A 22,079-nucleotide genomic window follows, 5' to 3' on the forward strand; every position below is an offset into this window, starting at 1 on the left:
ACACGGGCCCAGCCGCTCCGCAGCATGTGGGATCCTCCCAGAGCAGGGCACGAACCTGTGTCCCCTGCATCGACAGGTGGACTCTCAACCACTGCGCCACCAGGGTAGCCCCTGTGTTTGTATTTTTTACGGATTTTTTTCTGTAGTTGATAGCTAGCCTCATAGTGTTGTGGTTGGAAAAGATACTTGATACGATTCTTACATTTACCAAGGCTTGTTTTGTGACCCAAGATATGATCTATCCTGGAAAATGTTCCATGAACACTTGAGAAGAAAGTGTATTCTGTTGTTTTTGGATGGAATGTCCTATAAATATCAATTAAGTCCATTTTGTTTAATGTATCATTTAAAGCTTGTGTTTCCTTATTTATTTTCATTTTGGATGATCTGTCCATTGGTGAAAGTGGGGTGTTAAAGTCCCCTACTATGATCGTGTTACTGTTGATTTCCTGTTTTATGGTTGTTAGCATTTGCCTTATGTGCTCCTGTGTTGGGTGCATAAATATTTACAGTTGTTATATCTTCTTTTTGGATTGATCCTTTGATCATTATGTAGTATCCTTCTTTGTCTCTTGTAATAGTCTTTATTTTAAAATCTATTTTGTCTGATATGAGAATTGCTACTTCAGTTTTCTTTTGATTTCCATTTGCATGGAATATCTTTTTCCATCCCCTCACTTGCAGTCTGTATGCGTCCCCAGCTCTGAAGTGGGTCTCTTGTAGACAGCATATACATGGGTATTGTTTTTGTATCTATTCAGCCAGTCTATGTCTTTTGGTTGGAGCATTTAATCCATTTACATTTAAGGTAATTATCGATATGTATGTTCCTATTAACATTTTCTTAATTGTTTTGGGTTTGATTTTGTAGGTCTTTTCCTTCTCTTGTGTTTCCTGCCTAGAGAAGTCCCTTTAGCATTTGTTCCAAAGCTGGTTTGGTGGTGCTGAATTCTCTTAACTTTTGCTTGTCTGTTAAGGTTTTAATTTCTCTGTTGAATCTGAATGAGATCCTTGCTGGGTAGAGTAATCTTGGTTGTAGGTTTTTCCCTTTCATCATTTAAAATATGTCCTGCCAGTCCCTTCTGGCTTGCAGAGTTTCTGCTGAAAGATCAGCTGTTAACCTTATAGGGATTCCCTTGTATGTTATTTGTTGCTTTTCCCTTGTTGTTTTTAATATTTTTTCTTTGTATTTAATTTTTGATAGTTTGATTAATATGTGTCTTGACGTGTTTCTCCTTGGATTTATCCTGTATGGGACTCTGCGCTTCCTGGACTTGATTGACTATTTCCTTTCCCATGTTAGGGAAGTTTTCAAGTATAATCTCTTCAAATGTTTTCTCAGACCCTCTCTTTTTCTCTTCTTTTTTTGGGACCCCTATAATTCAAATGTAGGTGTGTTTAATGTTGTCACAGAGGTCTCTGAGACTGTCGTCAATTCTTTTCATTCTTTTTTCTTTATTCTGCTCTGCAGTAGTTATTTCCACTATTTTGTCTTCCAGGTCACTTATCCGTTCTTCTGCCTCAGTTATTCTGCTATTGATCCCATCTAGAGTATTTTTCATTTCATTTATTGTGTTGTTCATCGTGGCTTGTTTCATCTTTAGTTCTTCTAGGTCCTTGTTAAATGTTTCTTGCACTTTGTCTATTCTATTTCCAGGATTTTGGATCATCTTTACTATCATTACTCTGAATTCTTTTTCAGGTAGACTGCCTATTTCCTCTTCATTTGTTTGGTCTGGTGGGTTTTTACCTTGCTCCTTCACCTGCTGCATATTTCTCTGTCTTCTCATCTTGCTTAACTTACTGTGTTTGGGGTCTCCTTTTCGCAGGCTGCAGGTTCGTAATTCCCGTTGTTTTTGGTGTCTGCTCCCAGTGGGTAAGGTTGGTTCAGTGGCTTGTATAGGCTTCCTGGTAGAGGGGACTGGTGCCTGTGTTCTGGTGGGTGGGGCTGGATCTTGTCTTTCTGGTGGGCAGGGCTGCATCCAGTGGTGTGTTTTGGGGTGTCTGTGAACCTAGTATGATTTTAGGCAACCTCTCTGCTAATGGGTTGGGTTGTGTTCCTGTCTTGCTAGTTGTTTGGCATGCGGCATCTAGCACTGGAGCTTGCTGGCCGTTGGGTGGAGCTGGGTCTCAGTGTTGAGACGGAGGTCTTTGCGAGAGCTCTCGCCGATTGATATCACTTGGGGCCAGGCGGTCTCTGGTGGCCCAGTGTCCTGAGTTTGGCTTCTCCCACCTCAGAGGCTCAGGCCTGACACCAGGCAAGAGCACCAAGGTCCTGTCAGCCTGAAGAAAAGGGAGAAAAAAAGAAAGAAAAAAAATTAAAATAAAAAAATTATTTAAATGAAAAAATAAATAAGAAATAAAAAAGTAATAATAATAAAAAAAGAGAAGAGAGCAACCAAACCAATAAACAAATCCAGCAATGGTAATAAGGGCTAAAAACTACACTAAGATAAACATAAAAATCAGAAATAAGTCAGTTGCAGACAGCAAACCCCAAGTCTACAGTTGCTCCCAAAGTCCACCACCTCAATTTTGGGATGATTCGTTGTCTTTTCAGGTATTCCACAGATGCAGGTACATCAAGTTGATTGTGGAGATTTACTCCGCTTCTCCTGAGGCTGCTGGGAGAGATTCCCCTTCTCTTCTTTGTTAGCACAGCTCCTGGCGTTCAGCTTTGGGTTTGTCCCCTCTTCTGCATGTAGGTCACCCTCTGGCATCTATTCCCATCCAGACAGGATGGGGTTAAAGCAGAGGCTGATTAGGGGGCTCTGGCTCGTTCAGGTTGGGGGGAGGAAGGGGTATGGTAGTTATAATTGGAATGTGGGGCAAGCCTGCGGCGGCAGAGGCCAGCATGATTTTGTACCAGCCTGAGGTGCGTCGTGCGTTCCCCCGGGAAGTTGTCCCTGGATCTCGGGACCCTGGCAGTGGCGGGCCGCACAGGCTTCCGGGAGGGGAGGTGTGGCTAGTGACCTGTGCTTGCACACAGCCTTCTTTATTTATTTATTTATATTTTTGCAGTATGCGGGCCTCTCACTGTTGTGGCCTCTCCCGTTGCGGAGTACAGGCTCCGGACGTGCAGGCTCAACGGCCATGGCTCATGGGCCCATCCGCTCCGCGGCACGTGGGATCTTCTCGGACCGGGCATGAAACCTGTGTCCCCTGCCTCGGCAGGCAAACTCTCAACCACTGTGCCACCAGGGAAGCCCCACACAGCCTTCTTGGTGGTGGCAGCAGCAGCCTTAGTGTTTCATGCCCGTCTCTGCTGTCAGCTCTGATAGTCGCGGCTTGTGCCCGTCTCTGGAGCTCATTTAGGCGGTGCTCTGAATCCCCTCTCGTCCTGCACCCCGAAACAATGGTCTCTTGCCTCTTAGGCAGTTCCAGACTTTTTCCCATTCTCCCTCCCGGCTAGCTGTGGCGCACTAGCCCGCTTCAGGCTGTGTTCACGCAGCCAACCCCACTCCTCTCCCCGGAATCTGACCGCCGAAGCCCGAGCCTCAGCTCCCAGCCCTCACCCGTCCCAGCGGGTGAGTAGACAAGCCTCTTGGGTTGGTGAGTGCTGGTTGGCACCGATCCTCTGTTTGGGAATCTCTGTGCTTTGCCCTCTGCACCCCTACTGCTGCGCTCTCCTACATGGCTCTGAAGCTTCCTCCCTGCCCACTCCCCGTCTCCATCACTGAAGGGGCTTCCTAGTGTGTGGAAACTTCTCCTCCTTCACAGCTCCTTCCCAGAGGTGCAGGTCCCGTCCCTTTTCTTTTGTCTCTGTTTTTTCTTTTGCCCTACCCAGGTACATGGGAATTTTCTTGCCTTTTGGGAAGTCTGACGTATTCTGCCAGTGTTCAGTAGGTGTTCTGTAGGAGTTGCTCCACATGTAGTTGTATTTTTGATGTATTTGTGGGGAGGAAGGTGATCTCCATGTCGTACTCCTCCGTCATCTTGAAGATCACCCCAGGTTGACTTTTTAAATTTTTGAAATGTGGGCTGGGAGTGTCCTAGGCACGTGAGAAATGTTATGTGCATGTTGTGTATGTGTCTGTCTGTGCGTGTTCCGTGTATGTGGGTAAGGATGAGGTGTGGTGGTGAGAGCTCTCTTGGTGGGAGCTGTACTCCCACATGAGTGTGCCCAGCTGAGTGGGCAGCACTAAGCTGGTAAGAGTCTGTTTGCTGGATCCGGCAGCCTCCCTTCTGCTGTTCAGTCCATTGCCAGCACCCTGTGTCTCCGGGAGAATCATTCTTTATTTTTGTAGGATGGTTTGGAGGATTCCATGAGTTAACAGGGGCAACACGTAACATAATATTTATAAAACATTAGTTCACTTGCCCATGTTTGGTAGTATATAAATGTTAAATAAGACACCAAAAGCACTAACTTTATATAAAGTAAAAGGTTGATATGTTGGATTACATAACTTCTGTTTTTCAAAAGATGGTATTATGTGAATGAAAAGTCAAGTCAAAGTGTGGGATTGGCCAACAGAATGTAATATAATCAGAATATTTTGAGAAATCCTGCAAGTTAGTAAGAAAGAGACAGACAAGCCCAATAGGAAAATGGGCAAGGGACTTGAACAGGCACTTCACAGACAGTCAGGAAACATGGGAAAAGGTGCTTCACCTCATCAGTCATCAGACAGACGTAGAATAAACCACAGTGAGATGCCATCACACACCCAGATGACTGCATTCAAAAAGACAGTGTCAGGTGCTGGCAGGGAACAGAGCAGTGGGGGCTTTCACGCACTGCTGACGGTCATCTACATCAGTGCTGGAAATCTAGAATTATCTAGAATTGTCTGCACTGTGTGTCTCAGCAGTTCCTCTCCTGATGTATGTTCCCAACAGAAGTATGTGTTCCCAACAGAAGTATACGTTCCAAAGACATGTGCAAGAATGTCCTCAGGAGTGTGGTTCCAAATTCCTCAAAACTAGAACTGCCCGAATGCTCACAACAACAGAATGGAAAAATTAATTGTGATATATTCATATACTGTAACCTCAACAGCCAGGAAAATGAATGAACTCATGGTATATTCAAGAAACGAAGAACTCTCACAAGCATAGTATGGCATGAAAGAAACCAGACTCAAATTTATTTATTATATGATTCTGGTTACAAGTTCAGAACAGTTCAAAGCCAGGAAAAATAATTTATGGTTGTAGTCAGGAGTAGTTACCTTTGGGGAGTAGGGAGAGTGTATTAGTGGAGCTTCTGGGGTGCTGGGAAGGTTCTGTTTCTTAATTTTGGGTGTGATACATGTACAGAGACACAGGTACACTTATGACATGTGCTCTTTTTGTATGTTACATTTCAATAAAAAGTTCATTGAAATGGCATATGGTATAAAATAGTTTATTAAAGTGCAGTGAGAAGTGAGCAAGAAACAGCTGTGTGCAGCAGCATGGAGGAATCTCACAAAATATGGTGTTTGATTCTGTGTTTACGAAGTTCGAAAAGAGTCAATGCTGAGCTATTGTTTAGAGAAACAAGTAGCTGGTGTATATCAGGATTCAGTCAGGGAAGCAGAACCACTGGGAGTATTATGGAATAAGGGATTTATTTATTACAGAAGTAAGTCTGTACATAATCCTGGGAGAAGGTGAAAAAATAGAGCGCAGAGGAGGAATTAGAAGGTCAGAGAAGGGTCATGAACCACCTCCTGAAACACTGGGGTGGGTGGCCCAGGCAGCCTGCCGGGGTCTGGGAGACTTCTGGGAGGACAGGCTATCCTTTCGTGTGTTTGCTGCCCAGCTTCTAGTGTTAGGGGAACTAAAGCTAGTGTCCAAAGAGGAAGCATGTGGATGAGCTGGAACTCTCTGGCACCTCAGTTTCTATCTGTCACCACCTCTAACCGTGCAGGCATTCAGAGAGTGGAGGCTGTTCTGTTCCACCTTTTAAATCTTGGGCAGACTCAGGGAAGGGGATCCTGGGAAATTCCAACTTAACCACATCGATGGAGATAAAAACTGCCGCAGTGATGGTCGCACAACTCTGTGAATACCCTAAAAGTACTCCTTATGGCATGTGAATTACATCTCAGTAAAGCTGTTATTTAAAGAAAATTGCCACAGGTTGTGAAAACTCTAAAGAAAAGCAAGGAAATAATTGGTACAAAAGTCAGGATAGTGCTTACCTGTGGGAGAGAGGAGGGGTTGTGAAAAGCAGTTTTGGGGTGTTAAAAGCTTCCCCCTTGTAGGTTGGGGGGGTGTTCCACAAGTGTTTGCTTTATTATTATACAGTCTTGTGTAAACACATATTGCAGAACACACAGAAGACATGAATTCACAGTCTAGTGTGGTAGGCGGAGAAATCAGTGCCGTTTATAAGGTTATGGGGGTACCGTATGCTGTAGTCTTCATTTTCTAGTTTTTTAATGACTGGAAGATGTTAACGTGGCTGATTGAAATGCTCCTTCTTGAGATCTGGAAGTTTCAGTAGTCATGGCTTCCTATCAGTTTGTATCCATGTCACTCTGAACTGGAGGGTAGTACCTGTGGTCTGTTTTTTAACAAGGTCTTCACGTCTCCTGACAGGTCTGTGAATGTTTTGAAAACAGGTTAATTGGCTATTTCTGTCACTTTTCACTGTATATATTTGATTTTAAAATTTGAACTAAGATTTCTTTGTGCTTAAAAGTACATTTTACAAATTTATTAAAACTTCCATATCAAATCCTTTTTGATAATCTGAGAAATCAAAACATTCTTATCATCTAACTTATTGGAAAATGCCTTTATCTACTCTCCATTTACATGGAGCCACTTTTCTTTTGAATGTTTGTTGTGGCTCTTTTATTCTCTTTGTAATGAGGAAGCAATTGCCCAAATAAAGAAGGATATGCAGCTGTCCTGCCTGAGGCTGTAGTTGTACCATAGTTAGGAAATAGATGTGAAGGTTTTTACAAAAGTTCAAAAACAAAGTGTCTTGTACCATTTGTATGCAAAGACTAGAAAAATTTTTGCTGTAGTTATGTAGACTTTTAGCTTCTTCCTTTGGTGTAGAACTATATCTATCTATCTCATGTTTTTTGAATGAAATGACTTAACTCCTTAACTAACAGGAGCCCTTGAACAAGTGATTTTTACACGGGTTAAATTTATAATACAGAGCCTCATTAGTATTACTTAGAGTGCTTCTAAGCTATTTGTAAAACTTCAGAGATACATTTGTTACCTAATGAGATTACAGTTTGAGTCAAATGTCACTCTTCATAGTTTTCCATTAAGAAATGTATTTTTGATAATTTTTATAAACCAGTTTGTTAAGTAAGCATCATGTCTGTTAATCTTCTTATTCAGTGAGCATTTTGAGTGCCTACTGTGTGCCCAAGCCCTGAGGTAAGCCTGGCCATTCAGAGATGAATAAAAGGGTGTCGCAGTCATATGGGGAAGACACATAAAAAATAATTGCAAAGTGGTGTGATAAGGGATAAAATGGAATTGTGAGGTATGTGTGTACAAGATAAATTTGAGGCATATAAGTGGTGGATGTTTTATAAAGTATGACACTAAGACTGTATTTTGAAGATGATGATGAGTTTGCTGGACAAAGAATCAGCAAGAAAACTTTCCAGGCTGAAGGAACCACATGAGCAAAGGATTGGAAGAAGGCAGTAGTTTGGCTTGCTTGAGTAATTAGGTATGGCTGGGTCAGCGTTTAAGGAGAGAGAGAGATGAATTAAGGTTAGTGAGGTAGGCAACAACCAGCTCGCAGAAAGCCTTGTATGCCATGCTGGGTTTACATTTTTACCTTACAAGTAGTCAGGATCACTTGAAAGATTTTAATCAGAAAAGTAGAATGATCAGATTTTCATTTTACAGTCACTCTGTGGGCAGTTTAGAGAATGGTTTGGAGGGAAGTTGGGAATTGGGGAGGAATCCATACCAGAGATAATTAAGACCTATTTTAGTGCAGCGGCAGTAGAGAAGGATCTGACCAGAGACCTGGAATCAGTAGGATATATCATGACCTCTAAGATGTGATGGCAAAGGAGAGGAGGAACTACTGAGATTCTGGCTTGGATGATGGTGGTATGTAGATAATGAAATACAGAAAGAAAAGTAGGTTTGAGGAGGCACTGAAATTATATTTGTATAGTGTGTCTTAGAGAGTGCATGTGGAACATGTAGGAAGAGATCTTAGAAGGTAGTTGGATATAGATCTGGGAAGTCAAGAGAGAGCTGGAAGAAACTGACAGTACAGGTGAACAAGGAGAGTAGGGAGAATGAGAGAAGAGAAAGGTTCTAGTAATGAACGGTTTCCGTCATCTTCTCTGGAGCATGAGACTGAATAAGGGAAATGGGAAGAAAATTAAGCTTGTAAAGGAGACTCAGAAGGACTAGTTGAAGAGGAATAGAGCTGAGGGGGGTTACAGAAACCAAGGGAAGTTGGAGTAGCAAGGAGAATGAACAAAAGGGTCAGCAGTGCCAGATAGCAAAGTAAAATTATACAAATATCAAGAAAGTAGTTTTTGATTTATAAGAGATTTATACACTATTTAGAGGAGGAAATAGAGGGTTAATTACTTAAATGAATTTGGGGCAGTTGGCTTACCAATTAAAAAAATAAGTTAAGTCTGTCTCATACCTTATACCAAAATAAGTCTAAAGAAGTAAATGTAAAAAGTGGAAATGATAATACACTAGAAGAAAATATGAGTCTGTATTTACATATTGTTCAGTGTTCTTATCATGACATCAGAATTAGAAAGGAGAAGATGGATAAACTGGACTACATATAAACTCACCATTTCTATGTGCTAAAAATACCGTAAAATTAAAATGTAAATGGGAAACTAGGAGAAGTATTTGTCACATATTTGACAGAGGTTTAATATCCTTAATATATAAAAGATCTATCAGTAAAATGAATGACTGGAGATTTCTGGTTAAGCTGTGATGAGTAACAGGTTAAGCAGTTACTCATCGAAGATGTATTTATCCGCCTTCCAAAATTTTGGTAAAATGACAGAAAAGAATCACAAAATATCAACCCACAAAGATAGAAAATATGGGAGTGGGGAAATTTTTTGCTAATGGTAGACAGAGTGGTTGGGCCCTCTTTCCTGCAAGTAGAAAAGCTGGACAAAATTTAAAACAAAATTTGTGTGAAGGTAATAGAGGTAACAAAACAGTGAAGATTTGTGGGCTTGAGATCTGGGGAAGTAAGGAAGCTCATAGATGCAAGACCAGATTTGCATCCACTTTTGCCCTGGAGGATCGATCTGCTGATTCAAGAAGAAGCAAGCAAATGAGAAGTTGGAAAGCTGAGGAGATTTTGATAGATTTAAGGAACTGGAGAGCGGGGGACAAAAATTGGAGTTTGGTGGTATATATAAGTCAGGGGGGAAAGGGCCCTGGAAAACTTAGGCTTTGAGTCCCAAAGGCCTGTATCCTGGGAACAGTGATCTCTGAGAAGTACTGAAGTTGAATTTCAAATCTCCTCGGTCCTTGATTAGATCAAGGTGATCTTGACAGCACCAAATGTGAATTTTTTCTGGAAGAAGATAACATCACCCAGAGCCTCAAATGATCTCCAGATTTATTTACAGTGTCTGGTACTTACCCACCAGATGAGAATTTAGGACAATTTGACAGAAAATCAAGAGGAACAGCAGACTATGCCAATGGATTGTCAGCGATCCAGATAATAGAGTAATTAAATACCATCACATAGTATATAATATGTTTAAAGAAATAAAAGATAAGATTAAGAATCGGGGAACTAGAACTTAAAAAAAAACAAAACGTATATTCTAGAATTGAAGGTCTATAACTGAATTGAGATTAAGATCTCAATAGTTGGGTTTAACAGTAGATTTGTAGTAGTAATAAATTGAAAATAAATATTCAGAATGATAAAATATGGAGAGAAAAATGATGGGAAATACATAAAAGATTCTAAGAGACATGGGATTCGGTGAAAATATTTAACAATGTGTAATTGAAATCTGAGTAGGAAAGGAAGGAGGAATAGTACAGAAGCAATATTTGTAGAGATAATGGCTGAGAATTCTCTATAACAGACAAGCCTCTCAAATCAAGAAATACTGTAGACCCTGCACCAGATAAATTCAAATAAAATTTCACTGAAACGTAAGATTGCTGAAAACCAAAGATAATGAGAGAATCTTAAATACCTAGAGAAAAATTACGTATTACATTCAAAAGGGCAGTAAGGCTGACAGCTGATTTCTCAACACAAGCAACAGAAGTCAGAAGACAATGGAACAGTATTTTCAAAATGTAAGCAGTATAGTATTTTCAAAATGTAAACAGTATTTTCAAGAAGGTAAACTGCCAGACTGGAATTCTATACCCAGCAAAACATCCTGCAAAAGGGAAGGCAAAAATATCATCCTTTTAGATCAACAAAATGGAAAAAATTAATACACACCAGACCTGCACTAAAGGGGAGTAATAATAAAGATTCTTCTTTGGGCAGAAGGGAAATGATCCTGGCTGGCAGCTTTAAGATGTAGGAAAAGGTGAAGACCAAAGAGAGGGTAAATGCAAATGAATGTTGATATATGAAACAACAATAATAATGTCTTGTGTGGTTTAAAATATGTATGGAATTAAAAATTTTAATAATAGCATACGAGTTGTGGGGTTGTAAATAGGGTTAGTATCCTGTGGTCTTTGCATTGTCCAGGAAGTAGTAAAATTATTAATCTACTTGAGACTTCGATAAGTCAAGGATGCATATTGTAATCTCTAGGATATTCATTAAAAGAACAGTAAAATAATATATACCTACTAGCTAATGGAGAGGAAATATAGAGGAGGAGGAGAAAGAGGAGGAGGAGTAGTAGTTAGTAGTTAGTAGTAGTTATAGTAGTAGTAGTAGCCCAGGGAAACTTGATTAATCCAAAAGAAGACAGAAAAGGAACATAGAGTTTGTGGGAATGATAGGAAGCAAATGGTAAGATGATAGATTTACACTCAGGATATCAGTAATTATATTATTATTTATTTATTTTTTAAAATATGGAACGCTTCACGAACTTGCGTGTCATCCTCGCGCAGGAGCCATGCTAATCTTCTCTGTATCGTTCCAATTTTAGTATATGTGCCGCCGAAGTGAGAACAGTAATTATATTGATAAATAAAAACGAACTAAAAATTTCAATTAAAAGACAAAGATTGAGAGATTAAATAAAAAAAAAAAAGGTGGATCACAACTCTGTACTGCTTGCAAGGATGCATAAAAGTGGAAGGAAAGTAAAATGGTAGAAAAAGACATATCACTCAAACACTAACCGAAAGAAAACTGGTGTACCTATGTTAATAAAGTGGAATTTAGGGCAGAAAAGCATTATTAGAGATAAAATACTCAATTCAATAGTTCTACATCTGTACGTGCCTAAAAACATGGCCTCAAAATACACAAAGGAAAAATTGGCAAAACTAACAAAGAATAGACACATCTACAATCATAGTGGGAAGTCTTAATACACTTAACTAACTGATTGAATAAACAAAGAATCACTTGATGATCTCAGTAACACACCTAACAATCTTGACCTAATTGAGGTCACAGTGGGTTTGCCAGTAGATTAGATACAGTAGGAGAGACCTAGGAGATGGAAAATAACAAATATTGAAAATGAAATACAGAATAAAATGAAATATGAAATAAATAGGGCACTGCACCCAATAACTATTATACATGATTTTTATATACACATGGAACATTTATAAAAATTGCTGATCTATAAAGCAAGTGTTGACAGATTTCAAAAGATTTAAATCAGAGCATCAGACTTATTACAAAGATAGGTTTACTATTTGAAAAATCAATGAGTAGAAATCACTGAGTTAATAGGGTAAAGCAGAAAAATAATGTGATAATGTCAATCGGTGTAAAAATTGCCTTTGGTAAAATTCAGCATCTGTTCAAAATGAAATCCCTTAAGCCATTATGAGTAAAAGGTAAATTCCTTAATTTGATAGAGATTACTTAGAAAAATCCTATAGCAGACATCATGTTTAATGGTGAAGTGTTGAAAGTTTTCCTCCTGAGACTGGGAATAGAAATAAGTTATCTTCACCATTACCACTACTTTATTATTTTATTTAGAGACCCTTCCTAGTTCAATATGACAAGAAAAATAAAAGGTACAAGGATCAGAAAGGAATGAATGGAACTGTTTTTGTAGATGACATGATTGTGTATGTAGAAAAAAAATCTCCTTGTAGCTTATTGTAATTAATAAATAAGGTTGCAAGATTCAAAGTAACTCTGGACGCAATTGCAATTTTGTGTATCAACAACAAATAGAAAGTGAATAAAAATATCATTTGTAGTAACATACACAGTCAGGTTTTTCAGAATAAATGTAAAGAAATGTAAGGCATCTATACAGGGAAAAAATAAACACTGAGAGAAGTTAAAGGTCTAAATCAATAGATGGATATACCATGTTAATGGATTAGAAGCATCAGTGTTGTGAGATGCTGATTCTTCCCAAATTCAACTATGCCTTCAGCATAGTACTAATCAGAATGCCAGCAGACGTTTCTTGGTGGACTTGACAAACTGATGTTGTCATAGGAGTGCAGACAGCAGGGATGGCCAAAATAATTTTGAAGAACAACAAACTGAGCAGACTTACTATACTGGGTAGCAAGACTTACTGTAAAGCTATAGTCATTGAAATAATATGGTTTTAGTAAAAGGCTAGACAAGTTGACCCACTAAGCAAAATAGTCCAGACACAGGTCCATTCGTATCTGGACACCTGGTTTATCGCACAGGAGGCTCTGCAGGATGGCAGAGAAAGAACAGTCTTTTCAATAAATGTGTTTAGTTAGATACTCATGTAGGGAGGGGGAAAGAAATGCGACCCTTACACTACACACATTAATTCCAAATCTGTATCAGTCTGGATCAAAGCAGGGGAAAAAAAAAACAAAGAGTAAATTGAAAGAAACAGTTTAATATGAACATTTTATGTTTTTGCGGTACGCGGGCCTCTCACTGTTGTGGCCTCTCCCGTTGCGGAGCACAGGCTCCGGACTCGCAGGCTCAGCGGCCATGGCTCAGGGGCCCAGCCGCTCTGTGGCATGTGGGATCTTCCCGGACCGGGGCATGAACCCGTGTCCCCTGCATCGGCAGGCGGACTCTCAACCACTGCGCTACCAGGGAAGCCCTAATATGAACATTTAAAATCGGGTTGTTTGTTCTTTTGATGTTGAGCTGTTTATATATTTGGGGTATTAATCCCTTATCAGTCATATTACTTACAAATATTTTTTCCCACTCAGTAGGTTGTCTTTTCGTTTTGCTGATATAAAACATAATTTTTTAAAAAAATGAACAATTTTCACCATAACAGGGAATGGAAGTAATGAGGGATAGGCTCATAAAAAGTGAAGAGAACTCTAAAGGATATAAGAATAGCAGACGTACAGCGTAGCTGCATCCTCTAGAGCTGAGGTAGAGCCCCCAAGGAAGAGTCCCACCCTGCCCAGGGCTGAGACCCAGGCCTCGTCCCCAGGGCAGGCTGTGATGTGAGGCTTACTGCAAGGTGGAGAAGTCGTGGTGGTGTCACACTGGTGGAACTTGATGGAAAGCCGCCCTCTGGAACTTGCCATAAGCCACTCTCCTGTGCTGGAGGAAGGTGACTCGTGGGGAGATGTCTCACTGGAGGTGCCCTGGGGGAAGCTCCGGGGGGGTGCTGGGCTGTGTGTGCTGCCATCTCCAGAGGCCTGGGAGGCGGCCCGCACGGCGGGAGCTGAGCTAAGGGGATGCTGCACACGTGGGTGGAGACGCCTGCGCTGTAGGAGGTGGATGCTGTGGAGGAACACACCTAAGTAAGACCATCTGGAAGGAAGGCTCTGTGCAACAAGATGTCAAGGTGGTAGCAGTTTTTTTTTTTCCTCTCCTCAGGAATAGGATTATGGTGTCCCTAACCCCTGTATTCGTTCAGCATTTATGTAATAAATGTTAAACATTCTCTCTGTGCCAGACAGCGTATTTGTCACCAGATACATAAGAGAGGACAAAATAGACGTTGAACTTGCTTTTGCCGAGTCTGTGGTCTAGTAGGACAGCCAGCCATTCAGTTGGTCAGTTGAGCTCCTTTTTTCAGACACTGTTCCAGTCCCTGGGGACGTATAGCTTGGTCATCAAGACACAGTTTGCCTTTAAAGGGAAACAGCCATTAAGCAGATAATTGTAAGAATAAGTATGTATTTACAAAATGAAGGTTGTGAAAGGTTGTTCAAGAGCAGAGGACCTAATATAGATCAGAAACCAGGGAAAGACTCCCAGGAAGTGATCTTCTTGTGACGGGAGGGACGGGAGGGTTAGAGAGATCAGTGGTCAGGGAGGGGAGTGTTGTGGACAGAGGCAGGCTTGCGGGAAGGCTCTCCGGGGTGAAGAGCCTGGCACGTCTGAAGGAGTGGGAGAGGCAGGGTGGCTGGAGGGCAGGGTGCGCTGAGGGTGGCAGAGGGCAGACAACAGCAGCTCTGTGCCTTCGCCTCCTAGAGGAGCCGGGCTGGAGGCTGGGCGGCTGGGCCGGCGTCTAGAGCAGGTTGGTAGGTGTGAGCGACCTGTGCTGGGAGGGAGAGACCACAGAGAGGAGAGGAGGCCATCCTTAACCCAACAAATACACGAGTGTCTCTGTGCCAGGCAGTTTCTAAACTCCTGGAATAGAAAAAACAAAAAAAAAAGCCTGTCTGCAGGGAGCTTAATTTCTAAAGGGGAGGATAAAAATAAAATGAGTTGCCAAGTGCATTGTAGGAAAAAAAGTCTATTTACCTGCTTCAGATGCCAGTCGCAAGTCCAGGTTGTCACCTGTGCTGCTGACCGTAGGTTCCATGACCCCCTCCCTCGGGTTCAATTAATTTGCTAGAGTCACCCACAGAACTCAGGGAAGTACTTACTTACTACCACTTTATTAAAGGGCACAGATGAACACCCAGACGAAGAGATACATAGGCCGAGGTCTCGGGAGGGTCCTGAGTGCAGGAGTGTCTGTCCCTGTGGAGTTGGGGTGTGTCACTCTCCCAGTGTGAATGTGTTCACATCCACAATCTGGAAGCTTTCTGAATCCGGTGCTATTGGGGTTTTATGGAGGCTTCCTCTTGATCAATTATTAATTCCCTTTCCAGCCTCCCTCCCTCTCTGAAGAATGGGGGGCGGGGCTGAAAATTCCAAGCTTCTTTTTGTGGCTTGGTCTTTCTGGTGACCAGCCCTCATCCAGAGCCATCCTGGAGGGCCCCCTCTCCTGCCTTCCCCCCCCCCCCCCCCCCCAAACAAGTGGCCTCACTAGAACAAAAGATGCTCTTAGTGCTTTTATCACCTTGAATTTACAAGGGTTTCAGGAGCCCTGTGTCAGGGACAGGTCAAAGACCAAATATGGGAACAAAAGATGTTCTTAACACTTAGGAAATTACAAGGGTTTTAGGAGTTCTCTGCGGGGAACTGGGGCCAGAGACCAGTATATACTTACTATTATCCCACACTGAGGGACCCGAAGGAGATTAGTTGTAGATGAAGATTTATTGTAGGGAGGGTCTGCATGTTGTAGGGATATTAGTACTGATGTCCCCAATTCAAATTACAATTATATTTTCTTTGAAAGGATTTAATTATCCAATTATATTTGGAATTCTTTGAGTTAGCTTTGTTTCATGGCATTAGTTTTGTCCACTCTTTGTTTCTCAGTTGTATTAATATAATTTACAGATCTACTCATCCTTCCAGGCATTACCCAATTGAGAGGTGACTGTTTTTAGTAATTTTAAAATCAAATCAAATTGGAATTATATGTTGATTTATGTATTGAAGTTCTTTTCCAGCCTGTCTTGCTTTAAGCATTATACTGCCTTAAAGTGGTGTGCGTGTGTGTGTGTGTGTATGTGTGTGTATATGTGTGTGTATATATGTATGTATACGTGTGTATATGTGTGTGGTGTGTGTGTGTATGTATGTGTGTGTGTCACTCCCCTCCGCGGCCCCCCCAGCCCCCCCCCAAGGAATCACAGATACCTCTTCTCTGTTTTTCTCCCCATGCCAAAATCTGTTGTGGTCATCTTGCATGCCAGTGCATATGTGTGGAGGTGGATGTACATAACTTGCAGAGCATGGAGTTTCTATAAAAATTGTTAACCAGTCCCTTATTGCTTACCCAGTATTCTGCACACCTCTCCAGTTATTTTCTTAGGGCCTGCCAGCATAGCTGCTCACCAAAGAGCACAAGCATTTGCCGTATTCCCTCTAGAGAGGCGCTGATCTGTACTCTCAGTAGCTGAATATGAGAATGTTCGGCTCCCTAAACTCTAACCAACACTAGGGATTATCAGTTTTTTAAATCTTTCTTAGTCCAGTGTGTGAAAAAATTATGTCTTTTAAAAAAAATTTTTTTTGCGGTATGTGGGCCTCTCACTGTTGTGGCCTATCCCGTTGTGGAGCACAGGCTCCGGACGCACAGGCTCAGCGGCCATGGCTCACGGCCCCAGCCGCTTTGCGGCATGTAGGATCTTCCCGGACTGGGGCACGAACCTGCGTCCCCTGCATCGGCAGGCAGACTCTCAACCACTGCACCACCAGGGAAGCCCTGTGTCTTCTTTTAATTTGCATTTCTTTGTGTGCTCCTGAGATTTAACATGTTTTGGCCACGTGTGTTACTTTTTTGAATTGTCTGTTCATTCTTTTGTTCTTTTTTCTCGTAGATTCTTCACCCTTTTTATTTCTGATTTCTATGTGTTTTTCTTAAAAAAGTGTGTATGTATAATTTTTTCCTGGCTAGAAACCTATATTTCAGTCTTTTTTTTTTAAACAATTCTTTTTTTTTTAGATGTTGGGAGTAGGAGTTTATTAATTAATTAATTTACTTTTGCTGTGTTGGGTCTTCGTTTCTGTACAAGGGCTTTCTCTAGTTGTGGCAAGCGGGGGCCACACTTCATCGCGGTGCGCGGGCCTCTCACTATCGTGGCCTCTCTTGTTGCGGAGCACAGGCTCTAGAGCGCAGGTTCAGTACTTGTGGCTCACGGGCCTAGTTGCTCCGCGGCATGTGGGATCCTCCCAGACCAGGGCTCGAACCCGTGTCCCCTGCATTAGCAGGCAGATTCTCAACCACTGCACCACCAGGGAAGCCCTATATTTCAGTCTTAATTGTCTTCGTTGCGTCCTCACGTCAGTCCTGTGAGTCACGCCTTCAAACTTTGACTCTTTCTGGCCTTGACAGCATACCTAGGAAAGGTTTCCTTACCCCAGTTATTAATTATTCTCCCTGGATTTTCTTCTTTGTTTTGAATTTTTATCCTTAGATGTTTAATACACATAGACATTTTGTATATATTGGCAGAGTGAGGTAGAGCTTCTTATTTCCTTTGTCTCCCCAAATAGATGTTTATTATCGAATCATTGATCCTTTCCTACTGATTTGAAATGTTGCCTTTACCTTGTGCTAAATTTCCACAAATACACGGTTTTGTATCTGGATGCTCTCTGTTCATTGATCTGCTTATCTTATGCCTGCATGAGTACCACATTGTTCTTTCCTTTTTCTTTTTTTGTCCCTTACACATTGATTTAGTTTTCGTTGATCTGACTTAGTGTGAAGAGAAAATTGTTGCTCCTATTCTATCCTTAAAAATCTAGCGAAAGTGAGGTGTGGCTTTGTAGTAGAGGTTCATTTGTTTCTCTAAGTTGAGGTGACAATCTTTCTTTTCTTTCTTTTTTTTCCTTTTGGCAGCAGAAGTTGTGGGTTGATGAAGAAAACTAATTTAAAGCAACTTTTCTTGCCACTGAAAATAGAATGGAAATAATCTGTAATTTTCATTTCTTTAGCCATTGTTTCTCAGCTTTTCTCACATCTTAGAACACATCAAAAATAAAAGTATTTATAAGACATATGGGATTAATGGATGAGTACTCTTGAGATCAGAGACCACTGGTCCGGGGTCTGGGTGGCCCAGGCCCCCTTGCAGAGCATGAGGGGATCAACATCTGTGACTTGTGTGTGTTGTGACACACATCATTAGGGACATGTTTGGAAAGTGCTGATCTAGGTTAAAGTATCCAGCTTCAAATATTTTTCATTGTAAATCATTATAGCTTGATATGAATTTAACATTCTGAGACTCAGACTTCTTTTTAAAAAGTTTTAATTGTGCTAAGACATATATAACGTAAAATTTACCATCTTAACCATTTTAAAGTATACAGTTCCTTGGCATTAAATAAATTCACACTGTTGGGCAACTAACTCCCTGCTCCCTTCTCCCTCCAGCCCTGGCAGATGCCTTGCTACTTCTGTCTCTCTGAATGTGATAGCTCTAAGTGCCTCATATAAGTGGGATTGTACAGCGTTTGTCTTTGTGTGACTGGCTTATTTCTCTTAGCATAATGTCCTCAAGATTCATCCACATGTCATTTCCTTCCTTTTTAAAGGCTGAATAATATTTCATTATGTATGTACCACACTGTTTATCCATTCATCCATCGATAGACGCCTAGGTTGCCTCCACCTTTAGGTGTTGTGAGTAATGTTGCTGTGACCATGGGTGTGCAAATCTGAGAGCCAGACTTCTTGTAAGAGTTAGTTTTTCCTCATTTTTTCACCTCTTACTCAGCTATTCCAGTCTGAATTTAATTCCCATTCTTCTTCTGAAAGCTCTTTCATAGATCACTAGTGATCTCAGAATTGTTAAAGATAAGGAGCATTTTCCAGGGCTTACTTGATTTCTCAGACATATTCACACAGGTTGACTGTGCTTTTCCCTTGGCCTCTGGGTTGGCATATGCACCCCTGGGTTCTTCTCCCCCGTGTTGGATGTTCCATCTTGCTCTCTTCTACCAGCACCTAAGGTGGGATTTCCTCAGGGCTTGAGACTAGACCTTCTTCTTGTGTGACTGGTAAACGTGGATATTTCTCAGGAAGCAACCGAGGCCCTTCACCTCCTGATATCCACTTTTGCTCTCAGTGACCCTGCCCACTCCCATAGTTTCAGCCTGCCGAGGGCTCCTGCATTTGTTTTGAGCTCAGCTCTCTCTGCCGAGGGCCCCACCAGAGCTGCCCACCTGGTATCTGATTCCTCCAGTGCAGGATCTTGTCCTGTTTCATGTGTCTGAAATGAGCTTGTGGTCTTCCCGTCTGTCTCTCCTGTCTCAATAAAGGGCACCTCCCAGGTGCTTAAGTCAGACCAGGGGGCCAGTTTTAAGATAAACTTTTACATTTAGAGTAGTTTTAGATTTACAGGAAAGTTGCAAGAATATTACAGAGTTCCTGTGTACCACACACCCAGCGTCCCCTAATAACATTAGGGTGGTACTTCATCCCAGCCAGTAACCAGTACTGATATAGGATTATAAGCTAAACTCCACACATTCTTCATATTTCCTTAGTTTTCCCCTGATGTCCTTTTCTGCTCCAGGACCCCATCCAGGAGGCCACCTGACATTTAGTCATCATGTCTCCTCAGGCTCCTCTGGACTGTGACAGTTTCTCAGACTTCCCTTGTTTTTGGTGACCTTGACAGATGAGGTATTTGTTGATGTCCTTCAGTTTGGGTTCGTCTGCTGTTTTGCTTGTGATTAGGCTGGGATTATGGGTTTTGGGAAGGAAGACCTTGAAGGTGCAGAGCCCTTCTCGTCTCATCTTATCAGGGGTGCCTGCTATCAACAAGACTTCTCACTGTGGTGCTCTTAACCTCCATCACCTGGCTGAGGCAGTGCTTATCAGGTTTCTCCAATCTAGAGTTACTATTTTTTTCCTCTCAGAGGTCATTTTTTCTTTTTTTGTTACAGCACAACTTATATATTTCAAATGGGACAAAAAATTAGTGTCATTTACAGTATCTTAAGATAAACTGCCTTTGAATGGGAGCTTCCTTTTCAGTACTTTGAGGGCTACAAGACGTATCTAGAAAATTTACTACCGTGGAAAACGAAGACTGCTTAAATCGAATGGGGGGTAGGGGAGGGCCTGTGGTTTTTCTTTTTGATTAATTGCTGTAACATCGTCCATCAGGAGGCTGAGGGAGTTTCATATTTTCTTTAGACATCATTAGGTGGCGAAGCTCTTGCAGGACAACTTTGATGCTATATGAATTCTGCCATTTTGCTAGCACTGATATGGCTCTTGGGTCCACCACTCCATTAGAACTGTTAACTCCATTCATATTAATTTTTGTGACAGATCTTACACAGGGGGGTGCTTCTGGGTATTTAGGTCCACATTCTATTTTAAGGCTGTATATTCGGTTTTCATAAATTGTCCGAGCCCGTGGTGGCTGCCATCTTGCATCGCTGTCGCTCCTCAGAGGTCATTTTTGACACCTCCTTCATCTTTTATGTATTGAATCCAAGACTACTAGCTCTATTTCCAAATAAATTTCCAGTCTAAATCACTCTTTACAGCCACCTCTCCAGTCCAGGCCACAATTACCTGTGCCCAGACGGCTTCTAGAGATCTCCTGGCCCCTGTCCCTACTTGCACCCTTGCCCCCTCCCAACCCAGTCTCCGCCCAGATGCCAGAGTGGTTTTTTTAAAAATGCCAGTTGGATTATGGTACCCCATTTCTCAATCCCTTGAATAATTTTCCATCGTATACTTAAGATACCGTCCAACTTCTCAACATGGTCCTCAAGGCCTGTGTAATCTTGTCTGTCACCCCTCCGGCCTCCTGCCTGGCCTCTCCCCCCTTGTTCTCTGTTCTCCCCCCGAGTTCCTTCTACACTCATGTTCTTCCTCCCACGTTGCCTTTTATGTGCTGTTTTTTCTTCTTCTTAGAATATGGTCCCTCTCCACCTTGTCATCTTCCAGATCTCAGCTAAACATTATTTCCCCAGGGAAAATTGCCTGACCCCCTAGCAGAATTGATGAGGTACCCTTGCTGTGTATTTCCGTAGCATCCTGCACTCTGCTCGTGGTGCTTGAAATGACTTGTTCTGTGTCTGAATCCTCGCCTCAGTGGCTAAGATAGACAAAGCTGGGACGTCTTCTCTGCTCTTCATCACACGTCCCGGGCACCTGGTAACCGAGCCTGCCCCATGGTTAGGTGCTCAATATACATTTGTTGAACGAATGAGTTTGTCTTTAAGTTAAATTAGTGAGTAGAACTGCAGAGTGGAAAATCATTACTCTTCCTTTTTTTGTGTGCAAGTTCTTGAATTTATATCTGTGGTTCCCCAGATTGAAGTCCCACATGTATCCTTCTAAATCCATTGTGTAAGGGGCGGTGGGATAGGTACGGTAGTGTATGTAGAAGAGTACATTCCCCTCTGCTGCCCCTGAGGACCTTACTATTCATTCATTGCCTTATTCCGCAAACGTGATTGGGAACCTCAGTGTGCAGAGCCCTGTTGCAGAGCACGGACATGGGAGGCTGTCAGGGCTGGCGGAACACCTTCCGTACCTGTCAGGGTCAGAGCCGTGGAGTGGGACAGACCTGGACAGATGGAGTTTCAATTCCAGCTCTGACATTTTTAAGATTTATGTCTTGAACCTTAACCGTTGCTCATCTGAAAAAATGGGGATAGCAGTATCCCTCTTGTAAACCTTGGAAAGAATCAGATAAGCAAAAGAATGCAAGACGATCAGCATGATAATCATAGTAATCACAGAGCCAGTGTTTATTGCTTTTTTTAAAAAAACATCTTTATTGGAGTATAATTGCTTTACATTGTTGTGTTAGTTGCTGCTGTATAGCAAAGTGAATCAGCTACACGTATACATACATCCCCACATGCCCTCCCTCTTGCGTCTCCCTCCCACCCTCCCTATCCCACCCCTCTAGATGGTCACAAAGCACCGAGCTGATCTCCCTGTGCTCTGCGGCTGCTTCCCACTAGCTATCCATTTTACATTTGGTAGTGTGTGTATGTCAGTGCCACTCTCTCACTTCGTCCCTTCCTCCTCCCCACGTCCTTAGTTCCATTCTTTACATCTGCGTCTTTATTCCTGTCCTGCCCCTAGGTTCATCAGAACCATTTTTTCTTTCTTTCTTTTTTTTTTTAGATTCCATATATATGTGTTAGCATACGGTATTTGTCTTCTCTTTCTGACTTACTTCACTCTGTGTGACAGACTCTAGGTCCATCCACCTCACGAGAGATAACTCAATTT

General features: G+C 41.9%; 2 protein-coding genes and 1 non-coding gene across 10 annotated transcripts in view; 1 reads left to right on the forward strand and 2 right to left on the reverse strand.

Annotated features, from left to right (window-relative positions):
• The window catches only part of CAMTA1 (calmodulin binding transcription activator 1), an 897,244-nt gene that overhangs the window by 60,714 nt on the left and 814,451 nt on the right, over positions 1–22,079 (forward strand). The window lies entirely within an intron of this gene.
• LOC116745152 lies at positions 10,981–11,087 on the reverse strand. Its single transcript, XR_004347294.1, has one exon. It is a non-coding gene; the product is annotated as a U6 spliceosomal RNA (small nuclear RNA).
• On the reverse strand, positions 19,957–21,437 carry LOC116750395 (ubiquitin-conjugating enzyme E2 variant 1-like). The gene is made up of 2 exons (XM_032625020.1): positions 21,370–21,437; positions 19,957–20,269 (listed from the first exon to the last, which is right to left on the reverse strand). The coding sequence occupies exons 1-2, from the start codon at positions 21,435–21,437 to the stop codon at positions 19,957–19,959; spliced, it is 381 nt and encodes a 126-aa protein (XP_032480911.1).

This window comes from Phocoena sinus, chromosome 1, assembly GCF_008692025.1.
Source record: "Phocoena sinus isolate mPhoSin1 chromosome 1, mPhoSin1.pri, whole genome shotgun sequence".
NCBI classification, from domain to species: Eukaryota; Metazoa; Chordata; class Mammalia; order Artiodactyla; family Phocoenidae; genus Phocoena; species Phocoena sinus.